The following is a 25,507-nucleotide window of genomic DNA, read 5'->3' on the forward strand; positions in this document are numbered from 1 at the left end:
GACCGTAAGAGCCTGGCTGCAGGATCAGACCAAGGACCCATCCAGTCCAGCATTCTGTTCTCACAGTGGCCAACCAGCTGCCTAAGGAAAGCCTGCAAGCAGGACTAGAATGCAGCCTCCCTCTGACAGGGAAGGTACAATGTTAGCCTTGGTAACCTTAACCCTCATGAATTGGCCTGATCACCAACTTAAACCCATCCAAGTTTGTGGACAACACTACAATTTGTGGAACCAAATTCCCTAGCTTTTGTGGTGTGATGAAGTATTCCATTTTGAATCTCCCACCGTTCTGCTTCATGGAATGACCGCAGGTTCTAGTAGTATAAGAAAGAGAAAGAAAACTTTCTCCACCCCATACATAATTTGATATGCCTCTATCATGTCCTTCATTACTCGTCCTTTCTCTAAAGCAAAGCTCCCAAATGTTTTAAGCTTTCCTCACAAGGGAGTTGTTCCAGCCCCTTGATCATTTTGGTTGCCCATTTCTGAACCCTTTTCACTTCTACAGTATGTATCCTTTATCAGATTAAATGCCAGTAGTCAAAGTGCATTTGCACCATATATTTGTATAACGGCATTATGATATTCCCAGTTTTGTTTTCAACCCCATTCCATGGTATTCACCTTTTTACAGCTGTGGCACACAGGGCCAAAATCTTAATAGAGCTTTCCTGTTCCTGGTCAGTCACTGCCACTTTGTTCCCCGTGAGTGTATATGTGATATTAGGATTGTTTTGCCCCAGTGGGTATCACTTTCTACTTGTTTACATTTAATTATATTTGCTGTTTTACTGCCCATTCACCCAGTTTGGATTCACCCACTTTGAATAATTTGGTATCATCAGTAAACTTGCTCACGCCCAAATCATTTTGGAAAAGAGGCTGGGTTCCAGTAGCAGTCATTGAGGTTTCTTTTTAGCAATCCTGTTTACGAAGCAAACTTTGCCTTGGCAAATACACTTAAACAAAAGGTGATTTCTCCAGACTCCATATCCTCTTTGATGTACTGTGCCCCAACACCTTCAGTATGCCCTCTGCTGTTCTCCTTGTAGAGTTTTTACCAGAGATAAGTGTTATGACCAAAATATTGATGGTCTCCTCAAACGCCAAGCACTCTAGATTGGCTTGGAACAGTCCAGCATTCGTGGGTTTATCTCAAATGTCTTTGGCATCTCTGAATTTTGGTCCTGTCCCGTTGAATTCTCAATGCCTAGTTCTACTCACCACCCATTTGAATGATCATAAACATTTCCCTCTTTTTTCTAGGGGATTTAAACCTGCTCTGCAACCTTCTTATCCCAGGCCTGTCCAGAAACATTTCCCTACAAAAATCAACACTCCCCCCCCCAGGACCACTGTCTTATACACACATTGACATTACACAGCTGTGTCTGTCTAGCTGGTCCTGCACTCGGAACTGGTAGCAACTAATCTCCCGATACCTACAGGCATAGGGCAGTATATAAATTCTAATTCTAATAATAATAATAATAATTAATAATAATAATTAATAATAATAAAATGATATCTGGTGTTTTTTATCCAGTTAACATGATGCTTCAATGGATGCTTTTAGTATTACTATTTTTGAACGGATGGGAGAAGCAGTGTAATAAACCACAGATTTCTAATTCTCTGGTGCTTATTGGGGCAAAGAGGCAGTACTATAACTGCAATGGGAAGACTCATTTTCCTTAAACACTCCAGGGGAGTAGCTATTTTTTGGGTTCTGAAATTACTTTCTCTCCTCACAGGGGAAGAGCTAACTAAAATAGAAGATGAAGACGAACAAGGCTGGTGCAAAGGCCGCTTGGACAATGGACAAGTTGGACTCTATCCCGCAAACTATGTTGAGACAATCCAGTGACAAAGAATTGTAGAAGTGCTGTAGTAATTGTCAGTCAGTATGAAGTTGGTGGCCTGCCGTGAAGAGAACTGAAATGTGTTGAAATTGTATATATTTCCTTTACTGCAAATGAATGATGGATTGAAAGATCTGTTCCCAGGGGACAAGATAACAATTCAGACTGAAACTGGGGAAAGGTTGGCAGCTTATGCACAGCACAAAATAACCAGGCCAGAGTGGAAATTTAGTTGGCAAGAAAATGATATTTTCAGAACTTATTGCCAATTTACAGTTTTATCATGCCTTATGTATATTTTCAAATTTGCTACTGCCTCAGTCCCAGTTTCCTGGGTGGTGGCTTGCATTGATTCTTGTTTAAATCACTTCTTTTAAGTGACCTATAATAATTTGCAATAAATTGCAACTTGTTTTTTTAATTGCAATTTTTTATCTGTTCTTAGCAATATTTGAAAGATGCATTTTTTTTAATTTAAAGACTATGTAGCCTGCCATCTTTTCATGCCTGGTTCATGAATTTGATTATTTCTCAGTTTACATTGTACTGTTAACTTTTCCATGTTATTAGCATGCCTTAATGGTGTAAAATGCCAAATTGGGCCTGTTACAGAACATTGTAGCATATTGTCTGCAAATGTTCGTTTGGGTTTCTTGAATGCCATTGATGCATTTTGGCACCAGAAACATGAATTTTCCAAATTATGACTTCAAGTAGATTTCTAAAAGTATAATATTTAAACCTATTTCCATCATATTCTTGCTGAGAAATTTACATTTTGCAAGATGTTAATGATTTTGTGCGATTTGGAAACGTATACGAAGATTATTTTTTCAAGCAAAAGACTGTAAAATAGATTAATGCTTTTTTATTGAGATGCTCTTTAAGTTGTGCATATGTGTATATATAATTTGATATTCAAATGTTTAAAGAGCATTAGCCAGCCTATTGTCTATGCATTAAGGTGGAGTCCAGCACTAGTAAATGTGAGTTTGCTATCCCCGTCAGTGGGAAGTTGCAGCTTTAGAGCAAGCCATTTAAATTATAACATATTTAAATTGTGCTTTGGCAGTGCATACTCATTTAAACATAAAGTAGATCAGCTGCTCAACCCAGTCCACTGTGGATATAGTAGTTGGGAGGGATTGTCATAAGGATATAAGAGCTCAGTTTTGACCCTCTTCCATATGGAGTGATTTCAGGAGGGAGAGACCTGCATGCGCACATAATACGTCCCTGTCCACCCCAACCTCACTTTCCTTGACTGAAGTGGAGGAGTGAGAGCTGCATGGGAGTTGCAAGGTATGCACAAGATTCCCACTCCTTGTAAAGGCCTGGCACACTTGGGGGTGGGGGAGAAGACCCCTCTTCCGCTATGCATTCCTGGGATCCTTCTGTGGGCCCTGCATCCACAGTACGCTGCAGTGAGGCCTAAGTATTATGTGACTTTGATTCTCAAATAAGGTGAACATAGTAGTTACACCCTAATATTAATATTTGTAGGTAGAACCGTGGCTCCAAATATAAACTCGCAGCAGCCCCACTGTGGATTATTGTAGCAGAACACTGTAAAATCTACTTATTTGCAATTGCAAATCAACTGTAAAAGTGTGAAATTGTATACATTTGTAAGAGATCAAATAGCTGGATTGTGAACATGTTGGAACAAGTTGCTTTATAGAAAATCTAAATCTTATCAGGTAAATAGAAATGCTATTTTAGGGAACTACACTGTAATTGAAAATTTTTTTTTGAGAATTAAAATGCTGTAAGTGCTCCTGGTATTACATTTGCTTTTGGAGATCAATATATTTATTAACACACGAAGTTCAATTGTATAAGGTTAAGTATTGGATTGCTGCCATCATAATATTCCAGCATAATTGTTCATGAACAGTAGATTTGCCACAAGTGGTGAAAAATAAGTCTGGAGTATTTTTCTGTATAGTACACTATTTTAAAAATAATAAAAAATCTTAAATACGCTGAACACAAATTTACTGTGAAAGTACTTCTCTCTCTCTCTCTTTACTGAAAGTGCTGTATTTTTTGTTCGTTGCACCTTGAGATAAATAGTCAAAAATTACTGTTTGGTTTATGCATAATGATAAGTAGAAGTACTATTTGTCCCAGCAATGCACACATTACAGTCCTGCCCTCCAGCTATCAAAGTACAGTGGTACCTCATGTTGCATTCGCTGCTGGTTACGAACGCGGCAAACCTGGAAGTGTTTACTTCTGGGTTTCGCGGCACATGCAGAAGCGCGATATCGCTGCTTGGGTTACAGACTTTTCAGGGTGCGAACAGCACCCTGGAACGGATCAGGTACGTAACCCGAGGCACGACTGTATGCCTACAAAAGGAGTGAAACAGTCAAATATACTTTGGAAGAAATGCTGTCTCAAAATACAGATTAGGCAAAGCGCAGACCCATTACACTAGGCAAGCATAGAGCAAAATGTATTTCTGTTCAGGCATGAATATCTTGAGATAAAACAAATGGTGAATAGAGGAATGCTGAACAACAACAACAACAGATCAGTGACTCTTAAAAGGTTTGGTTGTGGACAGGGGTGAAAATAAGCCAAGGCTCTATTACAGAGAAGGCCCTGTCCCAGTCACCTATCAGGGAGCCTGCCTTAACAGTGGGAACACAGTACCCTGCTGATCTCCCTGACATCCATAGAAACCAGCAAATCAAATACCGTACTAGTGTGGCTACAGGTAGGTAGCGGTGTTGGTCTGCCATAGTCAAAACAAAATAAAAAATTCCTTCCAGTAGCACCTTAGAGAAGAACAAACTTAGTTGGTCTCTAAGGTGCTACTGGAAGGATTTTTATTTTTATTTTGTTTTGATTAGTGTGGCTGTCAGTCTTGTTATTTCCCAGGTGCTTCAGGTGGATTCTGTCTCTTTTCAAAACAAAACAAAACCAGGCAAGTACATTTCTATGCATATGTTAAACCAGCACTTTATTTTTCAAAACATGCAAACTCTGTAAAATAGGTAAAGGGACCCCTGACAGGTAAGTCCAGTTGCAAATGACTCTGGGGTTGTGGTGCTCATCTTGCTTTATTGGCCGAGGGAGTTGGCGTACACCTTCCGGGTCATGTGGCCAGCATGACAAAGCCGCTTCTGGCGAACCAGACCAGCACACAGAAACACCGTTTACCTTCCCGCCAGAGCGGTACCTATTTATCTACTTGCACTTTTCACGTGCTTTCGAACTGCTAGGTGGGCAGGAGCTGGGACCGAGCAATGGGAGCTCACCCCGTCCCGGGGATTTGAACCAACTGCTTTAGAGATGCAGACTTGGTGCTCCAATGTGCTGCAGGGATAGCTTAAGTGATGCTCTCTAGATGATGTTGGACTCCAGTGCCCATCATCCCTAACCTTAGCCATGCTGGATGGGGCTGATAGGAGCCCAATATCTGGAAGGCACCATGTTGGCTTATCCCTGTGCTAACCCCTTAACTCAGGTCAACTCTTCCCATGTTTAAACTGACCTATGGTAAATAGTTGCAGGAATGGTTTTCAAAGCTCGTCCTATCGTTTTCTCCTGCTCCAGAGAGTAGGACCCAAACCAATGGCTTCAAGTTACAAGAACGGAGATTCAGACTAAACATGTGAAAGAACTTTCTACGGTAAGAGCTCTGTGACAGTGGAACAGACTCCCTTGGAAGGTGGTGGACTCTCCTTCCATTGATGTTTTTAAGCAGGGGTGGCATGGCCATCTATCATGGATGTTGAGATTCCTTTATTGCAGGCGGTTGGACATCTTGATGACCCTCAGGGTTCCCTCCAACCCTACAATTCTGGCTTTTATTTAACATGGCCAGCGCACTTACAAACTACACCCAGGACTGGAAATCTTGTGTCCTCATCCTATCTATCCAATTAACTATCAAGAGGGAGGGTTGTGGTTTTGTAACTCCTGCTGATGCTCAAGACACAGCAGGAAATAGCACAGCATGCTAGAAGTATCGCAATGCTACCTCAGCAGCTGCTGTTTAGAATCCCTCTTGAGCTAGTTTCACAACCACATTGCCCTTTGATACAGACACGCTAATCATCGGCATGTGGATACCAAAGGTTGAGTCCAACAGCAGCAGATATAACCAAGCATAAATTGTGGAGCTGAATAATTTTTTACTGGCCCAACTCTGAAAGTGGATTTGATAGCTCCTAAAAAGAACCCATTTCTAAGTGCTTCTTAAACGAACCAATTATTTAGGCCTAATAGTTTTAATGAATCAATGGCCCACTTGATAAGTAAGAGTCTACCGTGGGGGGAAAACAAAGCTGACTTTTACATTTTTCGGGTACTGTAGAGAGACTTTTTCGTTGGGTAGACCAGACAGGCCTCCATCCCTTTGCCCAGCCAGTGCCAGATTATCAAATGCAACTATGGGTCAAAATAATACTGATCTAGACAGAAAATTACAATTGAGCTTCAAAATTCAAAAAATACATTGAGTGAATTTGCGAGGGCCCCCCTGAGACTTTGGCTGCCTAGGGGCCTCCATAGAATTTGGCACTGTGCCCAGGCAGCTTCTTTTAAGTTGCAGGCTACTGGAAGTATTTTTTAATTTTAATTTAATATTTAATATTTTGTTTTGACTATGGCAGGCCAACACGGCTACCTATCTGTAACAGGTCATATAACATCCTGCTTCTTGTCTAATTGGCAAGAAGGAAAGAAGCTCTACATGTAACCCGTGAGGTTTCTTCCCCCTTCGTCGCAAGCGTGCGCTTATTTTTCATGTAGGTAAACAACGTAACGAAAAAGCCCTCCAGCAACGTCCCTTCTTCTTAATTACTAAGGACTTGAGGAAAGGGCTGAAATCTTGAAAGTTTTAGTGCATGTACCCTGAGGCAAACCAGTTATTTCTCCACTCCCCGACCCTCCAAAAAAGAGCACGTTCACTGTATTTTATAGGATCAGGAAACTATTAGAAAAAGATACTTTGTATTAGGCATCTCTTTTGAGGATGTGTGAGAAAGGAAAACGGGCATTGGTCCTTTCCCGTCCACTTGGTTAGCATTCATACGTATATCCGTGTCGCCTTTATTCGCGTGTCTCCTTTATATCCTTTCCCCTTCCTCCTCGCTCCCCCTCCCGCGCATTAACCCTCTCGGCGCCTTCCCGCCCTGGGCCTTGGGCTCGAGAGGCAAGGAACCCCGTCCTCCCGGTCGTCTAGGCAACGCCGAAGCGCCCAACCGGTTCGCCGAAGGAAGCCCCGCCCCGCCCCGCTCGCCTGCCTTCCCAATCCGCGCCCAACAAGTCAGCCGTTCCTCGCGACGCTCCTCCGCGGAACGTGCGTCGCGCGACGTTGGCGTGCGCGCGCCTAGGAGTCGCGTGGAGGCTCCGCCCCCTTCCCGGCCCGCCTCGTCGGCGGGAGCGTGTGAGGCGCCCGCGCGCGAGTTGGCCGCCCTCCTCCCTCCTCCCTCCTCCCTCTGCGAGTCCTGCCGTGGCGCTTGAGGCGGCGCTTCTTGAGGCGGCTTGGTCGTCTTCGTCGCCTCGGGGTCTCCGCCGCGCGTCTGCCGAGAGAGAGGATGTGCGAGCCCAGCAAGCAGGACATCGGCGCCGTTTTCCGGAGGCTCCGCGCCGTCCCCACGAACAAGGTAAGCAAGCGGGGCAAGGGCGGCCCGAAGGAGGGAGGGAGGGAGGGAGGCGGACTTCTCTCCCCTGACACGTCGCGCCTCCGCCGCCTCCCTCCCTAGTCCTCCCGCCCGGCCCGCGTCTCCCTCCCTAGTCCTCCCGCCCGGCCCGCGTCTCCCTCCCTAGTCCTCCCGCCCGGCCCGCGTCTCCCTCCCTAGTCCTCCCGCCCGGCCCGCGTCTCCCTCTCCCGAGGAGTCTCAGGGACCAGACAAAAGCACAACACGCGCGATGAGAACAAGATCCCACGGACGGAGATCGTGATCCTCTTCAATCGTGATCTCGCACCTTCTGTGGCCATTGTCGCCCCCCCCCCCACCCCTGAGGGTCGCTGTGCTTCCCGAACTCCCTCCCCCAAATCGCATTATCCGCCAGGCGCTTTGCGCTTGCGATCCTAACACCCCGGGGTACGTAGGGAGCAAGCCCCATCCGATTAGGCGGGGCTTGCTTTCGAGTAGACGTGGCCCGATTCGTTTCTTTTATTTATTGCATTTATGCATTATTTTTGCATTTATTGCCTTTATCTTGCAAGGAGCTCCAAGTGGTGCGCACGGTTCTCCTCCCCCCCCGCTCCCCCCATTTCATCCTGGCAACAACCCTGTGAGGTAGGCCAGGCTAAGAGAGGGAGACTGGCCCAAGATCAGATCACCCAGTGAGCTTCATGGATGATGTGGGGATTGGAACCCGGGTCTCCCCCTGTTGCAAATGACTTCGTTTCTAGGGACTTGAGGAAGGGGCTGAAACCTTTAAGGGTTTTGCTGCATTTGTTTGCAGACAGGCTTTGGGAGAGTTGCTTTCTGCTTTCTTTTTTTGCTGCACAAGCCCAAACGCAAAAGAAAAAAGGGCACATGGATTTACTTGGATCAAGTATTGGGAAACTGGGGAACGTAGGTAGATGTGTCCTTCCTGATTTATATCCATCCATGTATTGTGGAGCTGATGTTGTGATTCCTCCCTTGCCTTTTGTAGGGTGAAGTGCATCATCGGCTTCCTGCCCAGAACTCCTCACTCCTTTTTCTTTGCTGGAATTCACGGTCAAGGTTCTGTCTGCCTTGTCACTGTTGGCAATATTCCTTTAAAGTACAGCATGGAAGGGAGTGATGAGGTGGCTTAGCAATTAGGGCTGTACGTAGTTGATTTTGTCTTTTCCATTTTTTTTCTTGGTGAACAGTGAGTCAGTGACCTTTCAGAATAGGAGGAGCACTGTAATGTGGGCATTTCCAGCAGGCAGTTATTTCTGCAGTGCAAAATGCACTGCCCGCATATTTTCTTCATGTAATTTTGTTTGCTCGTTCCTGCACACTCTTGACATGACTGTATAATTTTATAATGATCGGTTAGGGTGCCCAAAGTCAAGTTACTTTATCTTCTGTTCTAATGGTTTGTGGATATATGTGTAAAACAGCATGTTCAGTTCAAGCAGTGATTCTGAACTTGTTCTGAGTTACAACAGATAAAGCTCCCCAGATGATGAAATCATCTTATAAAATGATGAAATAAAAACGCTGCAGGCCAAACAGGTTCTGGCAAGTTGTTTGCTGGCAAGTGGGCTAGCTGGAAATAATTACTGCTCTGTTATAGCTCTGTAGTGATAAGTAGATATGATCTTCGGGTTCACAAAGTTCAAATGTTGGATTATAAGGCTACTGTTACTTCAGTCAGGTGGTTTTGAGCTAACTGTGTGTGGACATGATCATAACAAGGAGGATTTGGAATTCAGAGGCTGCTGAATGGATAAAAGTAACATGTTCTGCTGGTGGCTTCGTAGGTGCTCTGACGTCTTACAGTTTAAAAACTAGCTTGTATATTGTTCTGGGTCATATTAATGTTTGTTAACTGGTCTGTTCACCTGCACATGTTAGGAGGTGACAGATGGTGACAGTCATACTAGTGAATGTTTTTTGTTTGTATAAATCAGAGTGGATATCAATTCTATGCATTTTTATTTGGAGAAGGCCCACTGTGTTCTAGATGCTTAACTCCCAGGTAAGTGTGCATAGAATTGCAGCCCTAGACATGTTGGGCTTCTTTTGTACAGTGTTCTGATAGGTGACCTAATAAAGAGATAGACTATACAGGTGAAACTTGAAAAATTAGAATATCATCGAAAAGTCCATTTATGTAAGCAATTGTTTTCATTAGCTACTGGAGTTTAATATATGAGATAGACTCATGACATGCAAAGTGAGATATGTCAAGCCTTTATTTGTTATAATAGTGATGATTATGGCACACAGCTGATGAAAACCCCAAAGCTGAAATTGTTAATTTGGGGTTCTCATCAGCTGTATGCCATAATCATCACAATTATAACAAATAAAGGCTTGACATATCTTGCTTTGCATATCATGAGTCTATCTCATATATTAGTTTCACCTTTTAAGTTGAATTACTGAAAGAAATGAACCTTTCCACGATATTCTAATTTTTCCAGTTTCACCTGTAGTCTGAAGCAGCTAGGTGACAGTCTTCCACCTGCAGGTACAGTGTTAGAAACTCAGATATATAAACTAGGTGCCAAGTAGCCCCTTAAACCAAGATTACAGTTGTCAAAACGGAATGTCTAGTTGCCATTTTGGGGCAAGATGGCTCTAAAAGTCTCATTTTTCAAATGATAGACTGACTGTGATTGTTGGTAAAGGTAAAGGATCCCTGGACGGTTAAGTCAAGTCCAATTTGACTATGGGGTATGGCGCTCAACTCTGCTTTCAGACCAAGGGAGCTGGCGTTTGTCTGCAGGCAGCTTTCCGGGTCATGTGGGAAACATGACTAAACTGTTTCCGGCACACGGAGCACCGTGATGAGTGCCAGAGCGCATGGAAACAAGTGCCAGAGCGCACAGAAACACTGTTTAACTTCCTGCTGCAGCGGTACATATTTATCTATTTGCACTGGTAAGCTTTTGAACTGCTAGGCTGGCAAGAGCTGGGACGACCCTGTCTTGTAGATTCGAACTGCCAATCTTACCCTCAGCAAGCCCAAGACGCTCAGTGGTTTAGACCACAGCGCCACCTGCGTCTCCATCAGTTAAACATCTGGCTAATTCAGGTGGCAACCTTGAGCTAGGTTAAGAGCATTGAGAACTTGAAGAAAAGTCACTTGATTCAAGTACAGTCCTCATGTATATTGGCCTATTCCTACCTCTTTTTCTTAATGGTGACAGACCATTCATAACATGAGAATATTCTTCACAACTGTGAGCTGGGCAGTGGGGTGGGGTAATTGAAGACAAGCCACAAAATTTAACTATAATGTTGTTCACTGCTCCCGCTCAGGCTGAACAGAAAAGGTATTTTGGTTCCTGAAATTTATTCAGATTGTGCAGATAAAATATAAGTGATAGGACTCTACAGGATGTATTAGTGTGTGAAAACAGGCAAGTTCCAAGGATCCCCAGGCACGCACCTCCAGATCGTGGAGATGTCAGGTGCCATCCTGGCACCCAGGCACCTTCACTTGGTCGAAGTGGTTGAGGGGTCCAAAATGTGCCCAGCTAATTTCAAAGACTGCGGGTACACTAGAAGTTACATCAAGGCAACCAGCTTTTTGTCTAACTTCAGCTCTTTTGCTGGAGTAATTAAGAGCTATTTATTCTGCAGGTCTCACACTGCAGTTCAGATGCTTACTTGTCACAATATGCTATACACTTTTTGTATTGTTTTCTAGATATGCTTCGACTGTGGAGCGAAAAACCCAAGCTGGGCAAGCATAACGTATGGCGTTTTCCTGTGTATTGACTGCTCAGGGACTCATCGATCACTTGGGGTTCACTTGACTTTCATTCGGTAAGGAATTTGCATGCTGTTTTTGGATTGGGGGTGCTTTTTCTGTGTTACTGCATTTGTCTGACTTTCTCCCATGTGGTTAGTAAAGGTGTTTGTGAGTAAAAGGTTTGTTCATCTTGTGTTCCTCTTTAATAAGGATGGTATCCAACATGGCCCTTCTGCTGACAGAAGGCACCTGTCATCATAACAGGGGAGGGAGGCAATTTTCAGATATTCAGCAATCTCCCCCCCCCCCCCGCCTCTAGCGCCTGTTGACAGAGGGAAAGCATTGGATCCCATCCTCAGAATGCTACTTTGGCATCAATAGGAGATACAGGAGAATTTCTTTGGTGTGGTTCTAAGGAGAGGTTAAGATCTGAAAATTGCTCTTTCAATATCAGACAGGCACCTTTTGGATCAGAAATTCTGGATATGGTTTAACCTAAGGTTACAAGATTTTTTTCAAAGAATCCGGGGACACTTTTTTTTTTGAAAAGAGAAAAAAGTTATTTTAAAAAGTTATTTTTTTAAAAAAATAAGAAGTAATATCTTCCCTTCTGTGGTCTCCTCTGTTGCGCGGCCTTCCTCTGGGCCCCGGCCTGCTTTCTTGGGGCGCTAGCCGCTATGAAGTAGGCTTAGGTCGGGCCTGGGCTCGGCCACATGTCCTTGCCCTCCTGGTGCTCTCCTACCTCTCTTCCCCAGCAGCGGCAGTGACACAGCAAGGTCAGAGCTCCTCCTCTTTTTTTCTCCTTCCTCTTCCTCTTCCTTCTCCTTCTCCTTCTCCTCCTTCTCCCTCTCCCTGCATCGGCTCCAGAGTTTTCCTGGCCCCGGAGCACCGCTGGGCAGTCGGCTGGGTGCTCTCACTTCCGGCTCGATTTGGGTCATGGGGGTGTGTGTGTCAGCTGTTCCCCCCAGTTGATGTGCCGTCCGTCCCCAGTTCCCCCTTGTCAGTGGTGGCAGCAGCGGCAGTCTCAGCAGCCCGGAGCCAGCCTGGTAGCGCAGTTGGCTCTGGCTGGCTTCAGGAGCTGCTCACTGCCATGGCGCCGACCATTTTGCCTTGCCGGAAGTCCCCATATGATGTGTCTTGTGCCAATCACGCAACATCCATTCCCTACTAATAAATCTGCCACGCTTAAAATATAAATCCGGGGACATTAAATGAAATCAGGGGACAGATTTTGTCCAGGGACGGATTTATAAATCCGGGGACTGTCCCCGGGAAACGGTGACATCTGGTAACCATAGTTTAACCTGGCTTTTGTTGTGCTGACTTGTTTTCTTACTGCTTTTATCCCCTCCTAGTGGTGCAACAATGAAACTGCTAGAACAGTTGCAAAGCTAAGCAGGGTCCACTAGAGTTTCAAATAGAATGGGGGACCACTTGCTGGGATTGGACTAGATGACCCTTGGGGGGCCCTTCTAACTACAATTCTATGGTGATATTGTGTTAACTGTTTTAAATGGTTTCTTAGGTAGTCTGAAACGGTGGGGTCTAAATTATATAAACATTTCTGTTGAAATTATTGGATTTATTCCAATTTACCATTGAGATGGAACATTTATATTTTTATTAAATTGAAGTGGTTTTAAATATAAACAAAGTTTTGATTGCCTTCAGCTTCACTGTGAACGTTGTCATCTAAGGGTTGTGTATCAGAAAACTGCAATCGTGTTTACATTTTAGAACTTAACATTTATGAGTCATACATTGGATACTGAATATCACAATCTTTATTTACTTTACCAACCAATCACCTGTGTCGTGTTGGTAGTTGAGCTTCATACTTTGAATATTGAATATTAGAACAGCTTTCTGAAAGATTGGTTGGTTCTGTTTACAGGAGCTAGAATTCCAGAAGTATAAATGGAAGTTTGGCCTTAAAGACTCATTTTTTTAAAAAAGTAATTCATTTGAATCTCCTCCGAAGCATATACAGCCATGGGAAAAAGAAAGTGCACCCTCTTTGAATTCTGTGGTTTTCTCTATGAGCACATAATAACATTCATCTGTTCCTTAGCAGGTCTAAAAATTTATGTAAATGCAACCTCAGGTGAACAACAACACATGACATATCACACCGTGTGATGATTTATTTAACAACAACAAAGTTTTGCTTCAAGATTTTGTTTGGAAATATTGGTTAGAAAAGTTCTCAATTTCCCCCCTCTTTTTCTTTTGGTAGGTCTACAGAATTAGATTCTAACTGGTCATGGTTTCAGCTGAGATGTATGCAAGTTGGAGGAAATGCTAATGCTGTAAGTTTATTTGTGAAGTTGAGTTTTTACCCCTGGTTTACAGAGATCTGTTTCATATCATTCGTATTTTGCAGAAGGTCTCTGTCTGTCTGTCTGTCTGTTTCTCTGTGTTTTATTTTTGTGAGTACAAAAGCTATACTTTTTTAATTTACACCTGAGTGGTTAACCTACAGCCCTTAAGATGTTACTGGGCTAAATTCCCATCAGTCCCAGCCAGTGGTCCAACAGCATCTGGAGAACCACAGATTAGTCACCCCTGATTTATGTATATAATTCTACTCCCATTTATTTAACCACAAAGTGTTCCCAGAACAGCAAGCAATACTGTACTGAACACAAAATTCTGCTTTTGAGAATCCTGTCTTCTTTCTTTGTTTACAAGCAAGTTTCTATTCCTTATGGATGCAGACATATGCTTGAAAATGTATGAACAATGCCTGCTGAAATCTGGGATTGTTTTCTCCTTGGTATGGGGTTACGGCTTCCATGTTCTAGAAAAACCAGAATACATTATGCAAAATCAGAAACTGTAATTTTGCACAATTTATACAGGTTATAGAATTTGGATTGCCTGTGTGCACTTTTTAAAATAATGCTTCAGTGCATGCGACCCTGCTAAATGGCTACTTGGTTTTCTCATGCTCTTGATATTTACCCCAAACATGTATGTATTATATATGTTTTATTACTTCTATTTTAGCATGTTGTTCTCATTAACTTTGTTTTCTTGCTAAAATCTTATTTCTTTTTTCTTTTTTGGCTGTAACCTGTATTTGGTTGACCAATAAATTTTGATTTGATTTGATGTTTGAATATTTGATAATTGAATTTACACTCAGATGGAAAATATGTAAATGCTACAACTTTCATCTCATTGCTTACATGCAAGGATTCCCGATAATGTTCACCCACCCTATCATAACATAACCCAAACATAAAATACATTTGCTTTAACTTTAAGGAATAAACCCACCCTCAGATGCTTTTAAAAATACACACATTGTCTTTCTTTAATGTACTCTTTCTTTTGTAGTCTGCATTTTTCCACCAACATGGTTGCACTACAACTGACACCAATGCTAAGTATAGCAGTCGTGCTGCTCAACTTTACAGGGAAAAAATTAAGTCGCTTGCAGCTCAGGCAACACGGAAGTATGGTACTGATGTAAGTGATCTGCACTCTACCTCATTCATTGATTCTTGCTTTTACTTTCTTGTTAGACCAGTGTTGTATTTCCAGGAAATCTAATGTTTATAAAGCTGACATGCAACAAATCACATGTTGTTCAGACATTTGCTTAGCTCTTTAAGAATGTTGCAGTAATGAGGAAGGATGGAAGGCGTTGCATCAATTAATATCATGGCTTCTGTCATCTCTTTGGTGCATTTTGTCACCTCTGTAGCTTTTAGGCATAGTTCTGGCACCTCTTTTCTAGAAAAAAAAGCCCAGATTAATATCAATCACTTAAATTGTATTTCCAGGGTGCTTTGCATATCACAAGAAATTGGGGGAGGGATCCCCACTACCATATTTTCACTGAAATGAAATATTTTTGGCCCCAATTATCAGCATGTCATCACTTGGCATGTTGCTTTATTGCACCAAATACAATCTTGTTCATCATACAGTTTCATCAGAGTTGCAGAAGTGTTTATGTTGGGGTGCAGTACCTGTATAATTAATATGTGCAGTCAGAGGAGGTTTAATATGTAGACATAATTCATCAACATAAAGTGTGACCAAGAGGTTCATTGATTTCTTATGAACTGTGTGGTAGTATCTTGCCCTATAAAAGTCAAAATTAGTTTTACAAATGGATATGAGATTTAAAAAAAATTCAAACATCTAGCATTATCTTTGTACAAGAAGAATGGATTTCTGTTAGTTCAGTGGGAATTCACCTTCCTCTGCATACCTCCAATCACTCCCAGAATCTTCTGTGAAGGGTTGGAATGAGAATGAGAGGAAGATGAAGTCCTGTTGCACAAGTGGAAGTAAATTCCAGCAACATTGAATTGCATCCTAAGCAGCGTTCAAAATTCACCAGGTGCATTGCACCTAGCTATTGGCCACTTGTGACCAAGTGAAGATGCCCGGGTGCCAGGATGGCACATGATGTCTCCACCATCTGGAGGTGCATGCCTGGGGATCCTTGGGTCTGGACTCTTTTCACACACAATCAGAATGAATTTCAGGAACCAAAAAGTCGTATGGAAAAATACAACTTTGAAGCTGCCTGGCCCTGAAATGACTGTCACCTGGTTTAAGGAGCCATTTGGCATCTAGCTTACAGATCTGAGTTTCTAACACTGACCCTAAGTCTTGCAGGCCTTGAAAAAGTAGATACCTAATCTTTACTGCAGAGGTATGAAGTCTTTTTCTGTCCAAGGGCCCACATTCCCTCTTGGTCAAATTTTTGGAGGCTGTGTGCAGACATGGGCAATGAATGTAAGCCTGACCTTTGTACGGTAGGCTGTGTTCCAGCCCTGCAAGCCAGAGGTTGAAATAAACACTCTGCTAATGCCCCTCCCCACCTCCACCCAAGGAAATGAAGAGACATTCTCATTATTCAAGGAGACATATGGTAGGTGTGGAGCATGGTTGCTAAAGAGTGGGGCCTGGGGAGCGTTCCACAGTTTTGGAGACACTACAATAAAAACCCTGTTCCCAGCTGTTTGTGTTTGCACTTGCTTAACAAAACAGACAATAAAATAATCAGACTGGATATCAACAGGTGAGGAGAACTTATTATGCAGTTATAATGTATTTATAGCCCTGATCTAATCACTTTTATGTTAATCTGATGCACTGATCATATTTAAAATTAATGACAACTTACATAGGTTTGAAATATTTTTTCTGTTTTTCTGACCTTGGATACTTCTGTTAGCTGTATTCTTCCTTGAAATGTAGAACCTCACCTGTAAATACTCAAAACATAAGTCAGACCTGCTACCTTTTGTACGAGGCCGTTAAATGTAATATTTATCTTCACATCCGTGTGACTTTATGGAAGTCTACACTTTGTTCTGCAGATGCTCATGCAGACATGTGGGTGGGGCCCATATGCTTTGATTGCATGGAGCTCCCTTCAGATGATGAATATGTGAAAAGGACTACAGCTGCCCCTAGGAAACAGTGGAAAAATTGAGCATTTTAGCTTAGCTATGATTGGGTAGCAGCAGTATGTTAAGGAAATTTGGCTTTGAATATAAACCTGGAAGTTTCCTATCTGGGCAATACAATGGTCTACTCTAGTATTGATTTTCTGTGGCTCTTGGAAGTCTATAGAATTGTGTTTTTACTTTAATTGTTTTCTTTTTATTTATAAAAGTACATTTCTTTATACCTAGGGAAATCCCAAGTGTCTAGGATCTGTGTGACTTTATTTTTGGGTAGCCTTGTGTCAGTTCCAAGCTGACGACCCAAATTTGCTGTCAGATGGTGATGTTGAAAGAATTTTGAGAACTGCTGAATTTTCAGCATTGCTTAATGTTTCATTGGAGCATATGAATGCCAGCGTAAATTGTTTGGAGCTTAGGAGATTTTGAATGCTTACATTAACTGTATCTGTTGCAACATTTCAACCGGTCTTGCACTACTGTATGTTTGCCTTCGTTTCAAAGACTAGTCCCGTGTGGTGCCTTTATGAAAATGTCTGTGCATGCTGTTGATTATGCCTAAAACATACATTGTTGAGGGGACATCATGAGATGACATGCTGTGTTTGTTCTAGTTGTGGATAGATGGCAGTGGAGCCCCTCCTCTATCACCACAGGAAAAAGAGGAAGACTTCTTTGCATCTCACGTTTCTCCTCGGGTATAGAATAAGTTGAATTTTGCTTCTTAAGTCTCTGGTATTTCTCAAGTAGCAAAGTTTCAATATCTGTTCTGGCCCATGCATGGATGTACAGTAAATGTCCCGTCTGTTGTCTTGAGAGGGCCATGGATCCATGCTCCTCCTGGCTACCACAACCAAGAGTGGCAGAGTGGGGACTAGTCACAGAGCAAAGGCAATGCAGTGTTGTCCCTGTGTAGGCATGAGCTGCCTCTGTTCAGCAGCAGGATAGATGATGTCACCAGTTTATGCCAACACAACATTGCACTTTCTACAGTTGATCCTAGTGGTAGGTAGCGGTTAAGTCCTTGCTCTCCCACTCTGCACTGGTGACCGGACGTGCATTCAGCATCCCCGCTTAGGACTGATTGAGTAATATGTGACCTGCAATGTAATGTTAAATCTGAAAGTGCATCCCTTTTTATCAGTCTTGTGACAATGATTGCTATCAGTTACTGTTTATTCAAAATATAGCACTTTGTAATCTAGTTTACATTGATTTTAAATAATGTTTGAATTTATGGAATTGGCAGTCGTCTTAACTAATTCTGTAACTTATGTAAACCATTAGTGAAAATATTCTAGTGACAAGTTACGGCAGAACTATTTGAGTCCTTTACTTTTGTCCAGTAGATGATTCATAATTTTTCTTATTGAAAAAATGTAGGTGTGAAATTTTAGATGTCTCATATGTGTGTCTGTAATTTGCATGACGGCATAAGCATTGAGATTAACCAGTGTCTTAGCTAGTTCAGTTTTTGGGTTACTTTGGGCTCACTCCAAATAGATAGTAGTAACTAATTTTTCCTTTTCTGCAGGTTATCAACACGGAATGGGAGTTGTCACATCAGGAGACAATTACTCTAAAACAGACTTCTCTAGAAAATGATTCAGAAAGCAAAGAAGGTACAATTTGAAGAGGAGAGACAGAGTTTTTAGACTAAAGTTTAGCATTTTTGGCTACTGCTTATGCTTGTGCGCCCTTTTTATAATATTGCTGTACATGCAATAACGATAGATGCTAAAAAGCAGGCACCTGTGTTTAGCAAACGTCTGCGAAAGGGGAGTAGCTTATGCTGCTTTATGAATAATTCTATTGTCACCTGAAGCACAACCTCAGACATGATAGAAATGCAGCATAGTTACAAAAATCTGTTGCCGCTTTCATGTTGTAATCCATTTGCAGTTCCAACTTCTTAATACTGTGATTATTATTATTATTAAGGTGAAAAAAGTTCACAGAGAGTGGAAGTTCGGGTTGGGGGACGTGAGTGTGTGTATTGGGGGGAAATCTCTCTAGTAAGGTATTTTTGAATATTCTAAAGTGGACTATCTGTACTTAATTTTTTTATATATCTAGAAGAACCAGAACATGGACCAAGTGTTGACTGCCTTAGTGTCTCGCCACAAGCTTCATTAGGTAATCAGTCCAAAACAGTCCTTTGTGTTTTAATGTGTACATGTTTGAAATGAGTTTGGTTTGGGAAAAGCAGTGCAAATTTTGCACTTAGCCAATAAAGCGAGATGAGCGCCGCAACCCCAGAGTCGTCCACGACCAGACCTAATGGTCAGGGGTCCCTTTACCTTTACCTTTACCTTTTTTTTTTACCAGAGCCAGCACAGTATCTAGGTATGGGCAGTATTGAAGTGCATCTAAATGTGCCCTTTTGCTCCATTCATGATGCTTATTTCTCTTCTGACAAATGTAATGTGGTAAAGGCCTCCTGAGCCTGTCACAGGTCAGAATGTATCTGGGGGGTTGCATATTTGAATGCTCCTCCATGATGAATCCTTTCATACAGAAAACCAACAACAGGCTAGCTTGTTATAAGGCTTGGCACCTGTAACATAGGGGAGTTTAGACCTGTAATTTCCCCCAGCTGTAGTCTGGAATAGTGCAGTCCCTCGAAGACAGTATCATACGCTTAACCCCCTCCCCGCCCCGCAATAGTTTGGCCCTTAGGGTCCAGCAGTTGCCATGTACTCTAAATTCAGTTGTTTATTTAAAACATTGACCTTTTTAGTTAGTGACGTGTGTTTGTTTGTTTTTCTCTTATTTTAGCCAACTCGGAGAATGTAAATGCTTCAGGCACCACACATAGCAAAGGTGACTGTGGATCTTTTTAAATACCCTGTTTGACTGCTTCAGTTTCCACATTTAGGACTTCCGTGGAATAGAGCATTATAACAGTTTTCTTAGCTTATACCAATTTAAGCAAATGTATAACCCTCTAACAAATTTAATTTTTGTTTTTTATTTTGAGAAAGTAATCATAAACAAATAAATAGAATGTGCACCCCACCACCGAGACCATTCCATTGTAACTATCTAGCCTCCCAAAATTTCAACACCTCTTGTGATAGTTTGACCCCTTACCATTTTCACAGTACAAATTCTACAAACACCTTCCAACCTCATAACAATTTAAACAGTCTTAGATGCGTTTAATTTTTCCAAACTGTATTTCTGGATCGCTGGTATTCCCATACATTTTTTAAACATCTTGAATAGCCTCATGACCATTTAATACTTCAGTATTTGAGGTATTAAGCTGGCATCAGTCTGGAGTACCACACATATAGGAGTGGTCTGCATCCTTATTTCTGTGAATGTGGATCTTTCGTTCAGCAAACAGATGATTGACAATTTCAGCTCTGGGAACATAAGAAAAGCTTTGCTGGATGGAACCAAAGGCCTATGCAGTTCAGAATCCTTTTTATCAACTTTGGCTATCATAGCCATGACTTCCCTCAGACCTTCCACATGGCATTCAGATTTGTATCTTAATATTATACTTCTTTAGTCTACCATTGCTTATACTATCATATGTCTCTTACTCTAACTACCATAATTACAATGATGTTTCTACACATTAACTACAAACCTTCTTGAAGTTCTATTAACGTATTCAACTGCGAATTGTTAGTCAAATAGTTCGTAAACTTTAACCAGTCTTTGATGAATTTCTGGTCCCGCTGTTCCCGGATTCTTCCTGTCATTTTGTCCAGTTCTGCATATTCCATTAGTTTCACTGTCCAATCTTCTTTTGTCGGTATTTCTTCTTCATGCAACCTTCATGACTAGTCACCTCCATGATTTTGTCTCATTTCCTTTTAATAAGAGCATAAAAAACTATTGGTGTGGGGGAAGGGTTCAGTCTTCCTCTTAATATGCTGAGTGGATCACTCTTCCAAAGTATTGCTCTTAAGGTGTATCAATTGGTTTAATGTCTGCTGGTTTAGATTTATGACCCAAAATTCTATTCTGAAACTTTGAGTTAAAGGGTGGAATCTAAATGCATTAGAGAGAGGAAGATTTTGTTCTGTAGGTACCTTGTTCTTTAAAAGCACACTTTCCCTAAGCAATTTTTTGGAGATGGCATATAAGTTATTAACTGGTTTCCTAATTTGTGCCTAGTGTCTTGATTCCCACCCCATTCTACCCTGGGGCATAAAGCTTGTTCGTACTTCTGTACCGTGTGTGTGTGTAAAAAAGTGTGTAAAATCTGACAACCTTGGTCAAATATCAAGGAGGTATGCTTGTCAGTTATTGGACAACTTTGAATTGCTATATCCTTTGCCCTTTGTGAATTTGGTAGTTCATAAAAAAGTATTTGTTTATACTATTTAATGTTGAAAATAAGACATCTCATACTACACTGTACTGCTGATTTCCTTATTAATGAAACTGCTGTATTTCAGTTGAGGAAAATAAAGGGGGAAGCTTGCTGACACATCGTGCTTTTGTGCACATTGTTGTTAAGACCATTTGCATGCTCAAAAAATATAGATCATAACAAAATATGTGTTGATCTTTCCAGAGGCCAGCTCCATGATAAAGAAGAAGCCAAATCAAGTAAGAAAGGGGGTAAGTGATTCGGTGCCATGTTTTCTTGTGTTAATGGGGTTGTAAATTGGCTCTCTCCATAGGATCTATGTTGCATTTTTGTATGTAGTCCTCTTCTCAAAAGCCGATTATTGTTTTCATTAGCTATTTGGCATGGAAGAGAGACTGGATCCAGCTCTCTAGTCCCCTTTTAAAGAGCTGACTTAACGGGCTTCCAGCTTTTTTGTTCACTTAAAGACTATACATATAGAGACCCAGCTGAGGATTCGCACTCAGGCTCAGTTCTTCATGCATGTAGGGATATGTATGCTGAAGTATGTGTAGTACCTCATTGCATTGGAATAAAGGAGTGATCCATTTGTGGGAGGTATTTCTGCAGTTATATAGCATCCTAGATGACTTTTGAGCCAGTTTGGTGTAGTGGTTAAGAGTGGTAGACTCGTAATCTGGTGAACCGGGTTCGCGTCTCCGCTCCTCCACATGCAGCTGCTGGGTGACCTTGGGCTAGTCACACAGAATGTTAGCTGCTTTGAGACTCCTTCAGGTAGTGATAAAGCGGGATATCAAATCCAAACTCCTCCTCCTCCTCTTCCTCTTCTTGGTAACAGAGTACATTTGGTTATGTTACTCTCGAGTAATGCAAACTTTGGGTTGCGAAAGCGGCAAACCTGGAAGTATTTTTTCGGGTTTTGCTGCTCGCGCATGCTCAGAAGTTTTCAGGGTGCGCACAGGCCCCCGGAACAAATTAAATTAATATCCAGAGGGTCCGCTGTATTTTATGTAATTTGACCATGAGCCGACAAGCAGAAGTATTTGCCACAATTGTTAAGCATTGTGCTAACATTTCATATTGCTGAAAAATCATGGCCTGGACATCAGGAGTGTGCTATATGGGATGGCATGCTCGCCTCTGTTCCTGGTTCAGAGCAAACGAGTTTTTGCCATGGTGGCGTCTGAACTAGGGAGACATATGGCTACTGCTAACTATAATGTGATTCCAAATCCCAGAATCATCTTTCATGTTGTGGTTTAAAGGCAAAATACCTTTAGGTGTCAAAACGTGAGATTACCAGAAACCAAGAAGTGCAGGAGAAATTGGGGTTCGGTTTGTCTGTGAGGTATAAACTGCGTCTTGATTCAGCCGCCCCTTGCCATTGTTGGAACTTTTTTCTTTCCTTGTTTACAATGTGATAGAACAAATGCGCATGTAGTTTCTTTACCTACCTGTACAAACAGGTGCCCTTTGTTTAGTTTACTTCATTGGTCCTCTCCCTCTCCTCTCCTTCTATTCACTGACATTTCAGGCTGTAAAAAATGACTTTATTTCTTTCTCATTAAAGCTTGGAGCCAAGAAAGGTGGTTTGGGGGCCCAGAAAATGAGCAGCAAAAGCTTTAACGAAATTGAGAAGCAAGCCCAAGCCGTAGATAAAATGAAAGAAGATATGCATGCTGGCAAAAGAACTGAGAAGGAAGAGCCGCTGTAAGTGTAGCTCACTTTGCATGTGTAATATGTTTGCTTAGCATATACGTAAGCTGGATTTTTGTAGTTGTACTGAATGGTTCTTGATGCGGGGAATGCTAGTTTAGACAGCACCTGTTATGCTTTAAGAAGCACCTGTTTTACTTTAGTGTGAAGCATAGCTGATGGACTCGAAAATCAAGCTATGATAACGGGATCTTCTCAGACTTGTGGATGATGCAAGTGCCATTCCAATAACGTGTGTAGCGCACAATGTGGACTACCTCTGCCTTAGGCAGTGTTTTTTTTCCTCCCTAGAGTAAAAGTGTAGGCAAGCTTTCACTCTTAGACTGCAATGATACCTGTGCGCATTTTCTTGGTTCCCAGAACCCTGTGAGGCAGCCTCCTTGCAGCTGTCCAGGGACAATATTTATTCCCAGCTTCCCCTTTGCTCAGCGAGATTTCAAGGGCAGACGGACCGTGCTTTCTGGGAAGTAGTGATACTCCAGGCAGTGCGCTTCCCCCGCACTCCTCCTCCGCCAGTGTTCAGATGATGTCCAACGCAGACTGAACAGAAATGAAATGAAATTAAAAAATTCCTTCCAGTACCACCTTAGAGACCAACTAAGTTTGTTCTTGGTATGAGCTTTCGTGTGCATGCACACTTCTTCAGATATCATTCAGAAATGACTCACTTGAAGGGAAAGCCTCCTGTTAAAACGCCCAGCTACTTTTCAGTTGGCCACCAGATGGCAACATAAATGCATTTTTAGGACTTTCAAGCAATTATTATGGCTCTCTCAAAGATTTGGCCAGTGATCTAGTTTGCTTTATATTCCAGGATGAGCTTGTGGAAATCCCCAGAGCAAATGTATGGGGCATGCAGGATGTTGCAAGGAGAAATCCTTATTCAGATGGAACTATTAGTTGGATGCTGCCCGTAGACTACATAGTTTAATGCAATATATCCCTGAATTCTTTCCTCACACACACCACCCCCGGGTTATTTTCAGGGATAGTTTAAGTTGTTTGGGGAGAATAGCACATTCAAATACAATGCACCCAGCTTGTCCTTTTAAAATATACCCGCAAATTTTTTGGCATTTCAACACGTCTTAGTTAAAACTTTCATGAATATCTGTGCTGTCATGTCATGACCCTTTAGGAGGTTATTCACGGGTCTCACACACAAAAATTGCACCTTGTTTTGAAGACGCATATTGTTCTTACCTTCTTGATTTTGTTAATGCTGTCAGAGAGAGATAAAAGTAAGTGTGTTTTTTGTTTCGTAATTGGAAAATCAAGTGCACGTTGGCTAAGTGAAAGCTTTTGCAACTAACTTGCATGGCTTCAGGTTCAGAAGCTTTATTGCAAAAACTCCAGTGAATGTAATCTTATTAATATGTATTCATTCATCTAGCTGTTATAATCATTTCAATTTCATTTCCTTATTTTCTTCTCTTAACTTTTATTCCCTTGCAAAGTATTTTAAAGAAATTATCGGACAATCTTAAGATACTACCTGGTGGTCATGTTATGTCTTGTAAATTTTCATATGTTTCTGGGTTGTATTATTGCAGGAGATCAATTATAAATTCACCAATGTAATCAAAGGGGAGTACAGGGACAAAAGAGGGGAAATGTAGGCTGGAAATCCCCATTCCAGGAGTGGAATGCCTCTTGTACTTCTTAGGGTGGAAAGCTGGATGTTTAACAGGCAGTTAAACATATATCCATCAACAAGATTTTTGAGTTAATTATCTCACCCACCCCCTTTTGTGTTGTGATTTGCATTGAATTTGCAGAGTGGTGAAGATTCATTTTGAACTTAGGTTCCTGGGTACTCCGCATATATACATGAAATTGCTTATAATCTAAAAAGCCTGTAAACACCCTCTAAATCTTTGGAAACCCACAAAAATCCGCCAAACTCCACCATAGTCATTCCCTCCAAACCACCTTTCTCAAACTCCAACTCTCCGCAGGCCTCAAAGGTCTGTGCAAAGGCTCCGGGGATTGCAAGCCTGGGATTTTCCCGCTCTGTAGGGGCCATTTTTGCTGTTTTCGCAGTTTGAATTGATTTATTTAACTATTTCCTGGCGCAGTGAGCCTAACATGCATAAGTGGGGAGAATGCATGCTTTTGGATACATTGAAAAGCTTCAGCAAATGCCCGCTCTTCTGATCCCATTGCCCTGTCCTTTTTACTGGAGGATCATTTCCTTAGGTGTTCAGAGACTCAAACTCCACTGTTCTGGCCCAGCCAATGGCATTGTGCCTTCATGAAAGCCTTTTGACTCCTTTTGTCAGACTGTACTGCATCTGTACTGCAGCTCCACAGATCATTTTGGAAAGTCCCCTGCCCCCTGTCTTAGAGCAGTACCATAATTCTGACATGTTTGATTGTGTATGTGTTCTTCTGTGAAAAAGCCTTTTCTGTTAGGAAAAGCTAGAAAAGGATTTGGCTCAGTGTGCGCTTTTCCCACACGATCCTCATACGACAATTGCATGCAGTCCCAGCATATGCATTTGAAGAGCATCTCGCACCTTAGGGGGCACTTTTGGTCACCTGCTATTACTGTTACCTGCATTGATCAGTGGGTGGGGGTGGAGATTCAGGTTTCCATTCGACATACGTTGACTCTGCTCTGTTTTTAGGGTGTCATCATTACGACTGGCCTACAAAGATCTTGAAATTCAGATGAAAGATGAAAAAATAAATATGGCTGGTAAAAAGAAAACTGAGGTAGAAAGACTTGGCATGGGATTTAACAGCAATAGAAGGTATGTGTTGTTGTTTTTAAAATAATATACATATTACTC

At 41.9% G+C, this 25,507-nt stretch overlaps 2 protein-coding genes across 14 annotated transcripts in view; both read left to right on the top strand.

Moving 5' to 3' along the window:
- The window catches only part of PACSIN2 (protein kinase C and casein kinase substrate in neurons 2), a 46,616-nt gene extending 43,906 nt beyond the window's left edge, over window positions 1–2,710 (top strand). For all 8 annotated transcript variants that reach the window (XM_033148323.1, XM_033148322.1, XM_033148325.1 and 5 more), the window contains one exon: window positions 1,755–2,710. In XM_033148323.1, the coding sequence (XP_033004214.1) occupies window positions 1,755–1,867 (113 nt within the window). In that variant the 3' untranslated portion in view covers window positions 1,868–2,710. The remainder of the gene's footprint in view (window positions 1–1,754) is intronic.
- Window positions 2,711–7,331: 4,621 nt separating this feature from the next.
- ARFGAP3 (ADP ribosylation factor GTPase activating protein 3) overlaps window positions 7,332–25,507 on the top strand; it is a 35,253-nt gene continuing 17,077 nt past the window's right edge. Inside the window, exons 1-11 of one of the 6 annotated variants that reach the window (XM_033148331.1) lie at window positions 7,332–7,486; window positions 11,187–11,305; window positions 13,468–13,540; window positions 14,574–14,705; window positions 17,278–17,361; window positions 18,198–18,285; window positions 18,740–18,799; window positions 19,442–19,486; window positions 21,201–21,247; window positions 22,567–22,706; window positions 25,343–25,468. In XM_033148331.1, coding sequence (XP_033004222.1) covers window positions 7,418–7,486; window positions 11,187–11,305; window positions 13,468–13,540; window positions 14,574–14,705; window positions 17,278–17,361; window positions 18,198–18,285; window positions 18,740–18,799; window positions 19,442–19,486; window positions 21,201–21,247; window positions 22,567–22,706; window positions 25,343–25,468 — 983 coding nt within the window. In that variant the 5' untranslated portion in view covers window positions 7,332–7,417. The remainder of the gene's footprint in view (window positions 7,487–11,186; window positions 11,306–13,467; window positions 13,541–14,573; window positions 14,706–17,277; window positions 17,362–18,197; window positions 18,286–18,739; window positions 18,800–19,441; window positions 19,487–21,200; window positions 21,248–22,566; window positions 22,707–25,342; window positions 25,469–25,507) is intronic. The other 5 variants (XM_033148332.1, XM_033148333.1, XM_033148334.1 and 2 more) reach the window with 5 other exon arrangements.

The sequence above is a fragment of the Lacerta agilis genome, chromosome 5, assembly GCF_009819535.1.
Source record: "Lacerta agilis isolate rLacAgi1 chromosome 5, rLacAgi1.pri, whole genome shotgun sequence".
NCBI lineage: Eukaryota > Metazoa > Chordata > Lepidosauria > Squamata > Lacertidae > Lacerta > Lacerta agilis.